This window comes from Procambarus clarkii, chromosome 72 (genome assembly GCF_040958095.1).
Source record: "Procambarus clarkii isolate CNS0578487 chromosome 72, FALCON_Pclarkii_2.0, whole genome shotgun sequence".
NCBI classification, from domain to species: Eukaryota; Metazoa; Arthropoda; class Malacostraca; order Decapoda; family Cambaridae; genus Procambarus; species Procambarus clarkii.
Genome location: NC_091221.1, coordinates 2757680 through 2766951, shown reverse-complemented (window position 1 = coordinate 2766951; position 9272 = coordinate 2757680). Strand labels below are relative to the sequence as shown.

At 45.5% G+C, this 9272-nt stretch overlaps 1 protein-coding gene across 1 annotated transcript; it reads right to left on the bottom strand.

The window, feature by feature from the left end:
- Window positions 1-732: 732 nt before the first annotated feature.
- Window positions 733-1539, bottom strand: LOC138356411 (uncharacterized). Its single transcript, XM_069312551.1, has 2 exons — window positions 1431-1539; window positions 733-1187 (listed from the first exon to the last, which is right to left on the bottom strand). Exons 1-2 carry the CDS (start codon window positions 1537-1539, stop codon window positions 733-735), a joined length of 564 nt encoding a protein of 187 aa, XP_069168652.1.
- Window positions 1540-9272: the final 7733 nt, after the last annotated feature.

Here is a 9272-nt window from a genome sequence, read left to right as displayed (position 1 = left end):
TTATGGGCCCCTGGGCACACCAGTGTGATGGGGCCCCCTACGACCAGGGCCGTCTTAACAGCAGCATGGGCCCCTGGGCACACCAGTGTGCTGGGGCCCCTACGACCAGGGCCGTCTTAACAGCATTGTGGGCCACTGGGCACACCAGTACTGGGGCCCCTACGACCAGGGCCGTCTTTAACAGCATCATGGGCCCCTGGGCACACCAGTGTGCTGGGGCCCCTACGACCAGGGCCGTCTTAACAGCATCCTGGGCACACCAGTGTGCTGGGGCCCCTACGACCAGGGCCGTCTTAACAGCATCATGGGCCCCTGGGCACACCAGTGTGCTGGGGCCCCTACGACCAGGGCCGTCTTAACAGCATTATGGGCCCCTGGGCACACCAGTGTGATGGGGCCCCCTACGACCAGGGCCGTCTTAACAGCAGCATGGGCCCCTGGGCACACCAGTGTGCTGGGGCCCCTACGACCAGGGCCGTCTTAACAGCTTCATGGGCCCCTGGGCACACCAGTGTGCTGGGGCCCCTGTGACCAGGGCCGTCTTAACAGCATCATGGGCCCCTGGGCACACCAGTACTGGGGCCCCTGTGACCAGGGCCGTCTTAACAGCATCATGGGCCCCTGGGCACACCAGTACTGGGGCAACTACGACCAGGGCCGTCTTAACAGCATCATGGGCCCCTGGGCACACCAGTACTGGGGCCCCCTACGACGAGGGCCGTCTTAACAGCATCATGGGCCCCTGGGCACACCAGTACTGGGGCCCCCTACGACGAGGGCCGTCTTAACAGCATCATGGGCCCCTGGGCACACCAGTACTGGGGCCCCTAGGACCAGGGCCGTCTTAACAGCATCATGGGCCCCTGGGCACACCAGTACTGGGGCCCCTAGGACCAGGGCCGTCTTAACAGCATCATGGGCCCCTGGGCACACCAGTACTGGGGCCCCTACGACCAGGGCTGTCTTAACAGCATCATGGGCCCCTGGGCACACCAGTACTGGGGCCCCTAGGACCAGGGCCGTCTTAACAGCATCATGGGCCCCTGGGCACACCAGTACTGGGGCCCCTGTGACCAGGGCCGTCTTAACAGCATCATGGGCCCCTGGGCACACCAGTACTGGGGCCCCTACGACCAGGGCTGTCTTAACAGCATCATGGGCCCCTGGGCACACCAGTACTGGGGCCCCTAGGACAAACCACTCACAGGAATAAAAGGTAAATGGTCGACAATATTAAACATATGTTGACTTTATTATCACTTCAACAAAGCTGGTGTTAAAGCATTAAAACATGCTGTAGAGCAGCAACTGGTCAACATGATAAACATTTGAACAATACACAAGGCTTGACAAACACAATAATACTCAGTAAGCAAAGATTAGATGGCACAGTATATTACTATGAACTTCTTATTATAACAAGTATTTACGGCATTTCTTTTCAGAGAATTGCTTTATTATTGGCTTGAAGTCGCTGGGCTTCAGGATGTCATTTTCCATGTACAGGAGTGACCGCCTGTCCACACGGTGCCGCCCCATTGTGCTACGACAGGGAGGTTATCTTGAGATGATTTCGGGGCTTTAGTGTCCCTGCGGCCCGGTCCTCGACCAGGCCTCCACCCCCAGGAAGCAGCCTGTGACAGCTGACTAACACCCAGGTACCTATTTTACTGCTAGGTAACAGGGGCATAGTGTGAAAGAAACTCTGCCCATTGTTTCTCGCCGGCGCCCGGGATCGAACCCGGGACCACAGGATCAGAGAAGTCCAGTGTACTGTCCGCTCGGCCGACCGGCTCCCGGGAGAGTCCCGGGAGTCTCATTGTTGATCAAGAGTGCTGGAGACGCTCACATTTAAATGGTCGTCATAATTCAGGTCTTCGTGATACATATTAGCCAGATGTTCACACTCTTTCTTTAGTGCATCAGAAACAATGGTTTTAAATTCACTGAAGAAAGAAAACATATTGCCAATTTGTGAATAAACCTCTGCACGTTTTGTCTGTTCAAAGATTCGAGTGTCCAGAATAGGGAGGAAAGTTTCCACATTGAATTTTTCGGTTATAATGAGAAGTATCTCTTCTGCTGATCCATCATATCCACTAAGACGCGCACTTTGTTTTCGTCCCCGTTTTTCCCATCACTGTAATCTGTGTCTGGACACATATTCCTGAATTTGAATTCACATTCACTAAATTTGTCTCAAGTTTCTTCAAGATAGGTTTTCATAGACTCAAGAAGATTCGTGGCAACAAGGATATTCACATCATTTGATTGTAGGACCTTGTTTGTTTTGTGCATTCTTTCTAGCATGTCATTCTAAAGAATTGTGAGAAAGATTCTTACCAGGTTTTCCATTTCTTTGTTCATTCCTTCTGCCTGTCGTCTTGTATTCATTTGCTGTTCATTGTCAGCTGATAGAGAATCCAATACATGTTTTATTTTCTCAAACCCCCCCATGCAGTACTCACTTGGTGAGTACAGAGCATGAACAGCATCACAATGTGCTGACCATCGTGTCAGACAGACGCTTCACCACAAAATCTTTTCCTAAAGATAATGTCAATACATTCCAACGAAGAGTGCAACCAGCAAAAAATTAATACAGATGCTGAACAAAGTCCAAGAATTTGACAGTCTGTAGACAGCTCTGCTGCTTTTACTCCCACCAAGTTCATGCTGTGTCCAGCACAGGGGACATACATGGCAAACTAAGAGTTGATGAATCCGTGCTTGCAATCCAGTATATCATCCAGACATATTTGAGGCATTAACATATGCCTGACCACGGCAGTTTGATGGTGGAATTTTGTTCTCATTAAGAAAATCCACGACAGTGTCTGTTAGATCCTTTGCTCCGTGAGAAAACATGAGGATGAACATCAAGAAAGGTTCCACAGACTCACGGCCATTAATGTATAGGACAGTAAATGTCAGTTGATCCGTGTGTGAGATCTGGTGTGAAATCTTCACTTAATGAATAATACTTTGACTCTTTCACTTCTTCAAGAATAATACAAAGAACCTTGTGGTCCCATTAATTAAATAAATTTCTCACAAATATTTTTCAGATTAATATGACGGATTCCCTTTTCCAGTATTTCCATACATTTTGAGATGTTCTTCCGAGAAAGGGTCAAATTCACCCAGCAGGTCTAGTATACCTAATAGTTGCCCTCTCTGCTGACCCAATAATCTTATTTGCTCCAGGAAATGGCAGACCTCTAGAGGCAAGTTAGTTTAGTTCATTTATTATGCACCCCATACCCATCTTGTGGGAGGTTGTAGAAATATAATAATAATAATAATTTATTTAGGAAAAGTCATGATGGAGGTAGTACATGATGGAGGTAGTACATGATGGAGGTAGTACATGATGGAGGTAGTACATGATGGAGGTAGTACATGATGGAGGCAGTACATGATGGAGGTAGTACATGATGGAGGTAGTACATGATGGAGGTAGTACATGATGGAGGTAGTACATGATGGAGGTAGTACATGATGGAGGTAGTACATGATGGAGGTAGTACATGATGGAGGTAGTACATGATGGAGGTAGTACATGATGGAGGTAGTACATGATGGAGGTAGTACATGATGGAGGTAGTACATGATGGAGGTAGTACATGATGGAGGTAGTACATGATGGAGGCAGTACATGATGGAGGTAGTACATGATGGAGGCAGTACATGATGGAGGTAGTACATGATGGAGGTAGTACATGATGGAGGTAGTACATGATGGAGGCAGTACATGATGGAGGTAGTACATGATGGAGGTAGTACATGATGGAGGCAGTACATGATGGAGGTAGTACATGATGGAGGTAGTACATGATGGAGGTAGTACATGATGGAGGTAGTACATGATGGAGGCAGTACATGATGGAGGCAGTACATGATGGAGGTAGTACATGATGGAGGTAGTACATGATGGAGGTAGTACATGATGGAGGTAGTACATGATGGAGGCAGTACATGATGGAGGCAGTACATGATGGAGGCAGTACATGATGGAGGCAGTACATGATGGAGGTAGTACATGATGGAGGCAGTACATGATGGAGGCAGTACATGATGGAGGCAGTACATGATGGAGGTAGTACATGATGGAGGTAGTACATGATGGAGGTAGTACATGATGGAGGTAGTACATACAATACCTAAAGTCACTAGTACGCAAAACGTTTCGGGCAGGAAAAACACTAAAGACACTTAGTGTTAAACACTTAATACTAATTGAGATTAAAGTATAAATTGTGTTGAGAAAAAATAAGAAAAAAAATGAAAAAAGGGGGGGGGGGGGGAACATGGCAGAAAAAAAAATAAAATTTGGTCAACAAACAGCATTGTTTAAAATCATAGACATGGGTTGACAGTTTAGGGGTGAGGGAGGATTACATGGAGTTAATTAGGTGGTACTTAGCTTTTATAAGTGCTTACGGTTATGTCTTAAAGAGTTGAGAGCTATTAAGGATGATAAGGAGTCACGTACAATTAATGTATCAAGTTTGGAGACTTGTTACACATTTCAGTGCAAGGATCAAGACAAATAGTTCGGTCTGAAGGGTAGAGCCCCAGTTGTTTATACGGACTCCCCACTCACAATATAAGCCATCGCCCATTGTCAGAACAACTGCACTTCCAGCTGCACCCGTGGTGCGGTGTAGGGAATCCATCAGTGTATATGATTTGAGAGAGAGAATGCTCTGTGGACAGAGCATCAATATGGCTTAAGGCGTTGAGCTTTGCCTCAAGACGAAGCTTGGGCTGATCTCTAATTTGCTTCTTGGGTGGAAAGGGAGGGATTAAAATTGGAAAGGGTGTAACCTCCCACGGTGCAGGAAAGTGCCGTTGTTGTTACTCTTGGTACAAATTATAAATCTGTTACATTTTGAATTCAGTTTCAGTTGTCCATTTGGAACAATGTTGACCTTCAATAAAGACATTCTGGAGGGCTTCTGTGCAAGGGTTAGGATGAGTTAGCCTTAGCATTTTTATACCAATTTGACAGTTAATTTCAGTAACACGATCAACAACGCTCGGAATATTAAGCACTTTCTCATGTTAAGTATCTTTGTGGTACGAGGACTGTCACGACCCTTGAGACTAAATACTGTTCTTCTCCCCACAGTGTAAAGAACCAATAAAAGTCTGCCATGCCAATAGGTGTCTAGGGGTATAATTAATCACTGTATAAAAACGGGAGAACAATATATTTTGCTAAGGGTGACAACTTAACAACCATTAAATAAATAGTAGCCAGAAATATTTATCAGCATGTAATACTATAGAATGCAAGTAATTATTTGAGACCTGAGCACTATCACCAGAATATGGAGTAAGCCATAAATACACTAATATCGTCTATCCAGATAAACTAATATTTATATGGGCTTAAAATAACAAAAACCAAGAACTTAGCTTCACTCGACCGCAGCCGCCACTCTACTGCCCAGGACGTGGTCCGCAGCCCCAACGTCGACTAACCGTCTACCAAAACACCAATTAACGTTCGCATGAACATTGTGAACATTCTATTTACAAAGGTCAGCCCTAAACTCCAACATTATTAACTAAGAGTTGTAATTACCGGTCTCACATTCCTTGAAATATTACGGCTACCAAATATGGGAATAAATAAATATAAAACTATAGGCAATTGATTTGCCAACACTCGCCCTGGCCATTCCCAAATATTGTCAACCGCCCACACGGCTAATTTCACGTGACATCCACCACCAAAACAGACCTTACACACACTACCCAGCTATCTATGTTATATATATATATAATGTATAGATCTATATACACAAATCTTATACAACTGACAGCAATATTTACGTAGAGAAAACAATAACATAATACGAGGTTCGGGATGAATTGGCAGAATCGTAATAAGATTCGTGACAAGGGCACCCAAGGATTATCGTCAAGGCTTTGTTCTGCAATTTTTCAAGCCCTCCAAGCTTTCTTTCAGGCATCAAGGCAAGCAGAGGTGCAGCATAATCCACTAAATATCTAATGTATGCAAGGTACATCATTTTGACAATTCTGACATTGGCACCATAGCCTGAGTGATAACCTGCAGCAGCCTTGAGAGCTCGGAGCCTCTCTTTATACTGACGACAGAGTCTGAATACAACAGGACCATACAGTGGCACCTCAAGGCCAAGGTATTTGAATCTGTTTACATAGTCAAGCTGGGAGCCATCAGACAGTTGCATCTTGCGAACAGCTCCTCCCTGCCTGGGTGGGCGCCGATTTAGTATCTTTGTTTTCTCTGCTGAGATAATTAAACCTTGGTCCTGACATGAGTCTAATACAGAGTTAAGAGTGTTCTGCGTGTTAGCATACCCAGTGGTGTGTATCATTATATCATCAGCATACCCAGTGGTGTGTATCATTATATCATCAGCATACCCAGTGGTGTGTATCATTATATCATCAGCATACCCAGTGGTGTGTATCATTATATCATCAGCATACCCAGTGGTGTGTATCATTATATCATCAGCATACCCAGTGGTGTATATCATTATAGCATCAGCATAGCTAATGACGTGGACGTTGGGTCTGCTCGGTACAGAGTTTAACAGCGTGTTTATTAAATATTAAATAAGGTAGGACTGAGGACACCACCCTGCGGGGTACCTAGTTCAAAGTCTCTTGTTACACTCCTATGCCCCTGGAAAAATGCAGATGACTTCCTGTTGGATAAGTAACCTCTGATCCATGAAAGAAGCCGACCACCAATATTCATTCTTGCAAGTTCGATTTGCAAAACATGTCGATTTGCAATATCAAAGGCAGACTTGAGATAAAGGAAGGTGGTATATGACTTTTCAGTGTGCAGGGTAAGAAAGGTGGTGATGCAATGATGCACACTCCTTCCATGCATGAAGCCATATATCTGGGGGGATAGCATGGTTCTTATTCTATGGAGGAGACGGTTTAGGACCATTCTCTCGAATGTTCTGCAAATGCAGCTAGTAAGGGAAATTGGGCGGAAAGCATTCTCTTGATTTGGCTTGAGAATTGGAATGATTATACTGTTGGTCCAAGAGTTAGAAAGCTCCCCAGTAACATAGCTCATATTATACAGCTCAAGCAGGGGATTCCCTGGTACTAAAGGGAGCAGACGCAATATGTCATAAGTGATACCATCTTCACCGGGGGATGTGGCTTTGCCTTTGTTTAGGGCCGCGAGTAATTCAAACTCAGTAAATGACACGTTGCATTCATCTTCCTTGTGGAGCATGAAGTCAACGAGCCTTTCTCGATCTCCGTAACCAGCATTTAATCTGAACTGTATGTCTGGGGGAAGATTATTGAAGCTAGAGGTGGTTGCCCAAGCATCGACTAACTCGTTTGCTCTGTGTAGAGGGTGAGGGTGTGCTACTTGGCCGATCTTATCGCCTTTAATTCTTTTAATATCCTTCCATGCCTGGCTGAGGGGGGTGTGAGAGTTGAGACCGTTAACAAAAGTTTCCCAGTTATCTTGCCTGAGCTCTGTCATGCGCTCCCTCGCCTTGGCTAGGGCTTTCTGAAAGAGCTTGAGCATTGCTGGCGTACGTGTTTCCCTATATGCAAGTCCAACTCGTCTGGCAGTGCGTTTCAAAGTACGCAGTTTGGGGTCATTGTAATAGGCATGGCGTTTATTACCTTTCATATCGTTGCGACTATTGGATGGTGCAGGGGGCCGACCTAAAGGGTCAGCAAACATCTGAATGCTCTGTACTAGACCGTCGTTAAATGTATGGACTGTGGAGGGATCATAAGTGCTGTACCACTCTGACCCATGAGCAACAAAGTCTTCACGTCGAGCAGGAGGAACACTGAGCCGCTTGCGTTTAAAAGTCCCACCGGGCAGGATGGTATTTCCTATACATAGAGTAGTCAATCTAGGGTGATGATCTGACAACAAATCTGTTACAATAGATGATGTGCACCAGACGTGAGAGACGTTGAAACCAACACAGAGATCTAGAATGCCTCCACAAATGTACGTGGGTTCAAGGTCACCCACAATCTGCACATCTTGGTGACTATTTAGTAGCGACAGCAGTTGATTCCCGTTACCGTTACTGAAGCGAGAGCCACCAATGTCCTTGTGTCTAGCATTGTAGTCACCAAGAATGATGGTGGGCTCTGCTTGAGCGCAGGCCGGAAGATCAATATAATTTAACTTTCCTGCTGGAGCATATAGATTAAATATATTGAGAACAGAGTTGCCCACATAGATCCTCACTCCATGATACTGTTGACCGGCAGTTTGTTTTTCTGGCAGAAGTTGATGGGGTAGGGATTGTTTGATGTATAGAATGCAAGAGTTACTGGATCTGAGGTTGTAAGAAACAAATGAGGGCAATTTCGGGGGTGAGGATCTTGCGGGAACTCTGCACTCCTGGAGACATACAATATCGATGTGTTCAGTTATTACTTTGTGATGTAAATCACAGAACCTTTTTTTGATTGGTGTAATGTTCCAGCTAAGGATGGTTAACTTAGTTGTTTGTGCATTTAAAGGAAGCATTATTCAGATGTTATTAGTTCACTTAATATATATATTATCTATTTCACTACGGTATAAGTCCAGGAACATTTCTTAGCATATTACCAATGTCACACATTTGTCTCCAATTGTCTAGTTCACTTTGTCTGTCTTTTTCATCTCTAGAGTCGTTTTCAATATAGCTTTTCACAGGCTTGGCAGTTAACCTGCGTGGAAGGACTCTGCTACACAAGGTTTCAAAGTCACTAGTAGTTTCCCCTGATTGACAAGGGAACACATGTTTGGAGGGTTCAGGGGTGGAAGGGGGAGTTTGGCAGTCATTGCTTACAACTTCCCCTCATACACATGACCATCATTGCAATATCGCTGGTGGATTTTTTCTCATGTTGGAGCTGCTCTTGCAGCCGCTCCGTCTCCTGGTGTGACTGCTGCTGGTATTCCTGCAACAGTTCATGAAGGGCAGCCGCTGCTTGAACAGTGGAGCGATCCAAGAGCGAGGTGATAGGGAGGCTGAGGTTGCGATCTGTCTCATTTTGAACCTGATCCTTATCCCCCACTTCTAGTTGACTGTGGTGTCCAGCTGCGGGTGGTCCCCTCACAGTAAGTGACATTATCCCAGAACCGGGGAGTAGCATCTCTACATCAGGGGCAGGTCCGCCGCTGGCAGAAGATACGACACCTGGTGCTTGTGGAGCTAGAGCGATGGCAGGAGTCTTCGGTCTGGCACCGGTCCTCTTGAGCACTTCATAATTAACAG

Coding starts and splice junctions, on each gene's coding strand:
- LOC138356411 (XM_069312551.1), bottom strand. CDS start 1,539: ATGGGGCGGCACCGTGTGGACAGGCGGTCACTCCTGTACATGGAAAAT. Junction 1,188..1,430: donor ATTCTCTGAAAAGAAATGCC/GTAAATACTTGT, acceptor GGTTTGTCCTAG/GGGCCCCAGTACTGGTGTGC.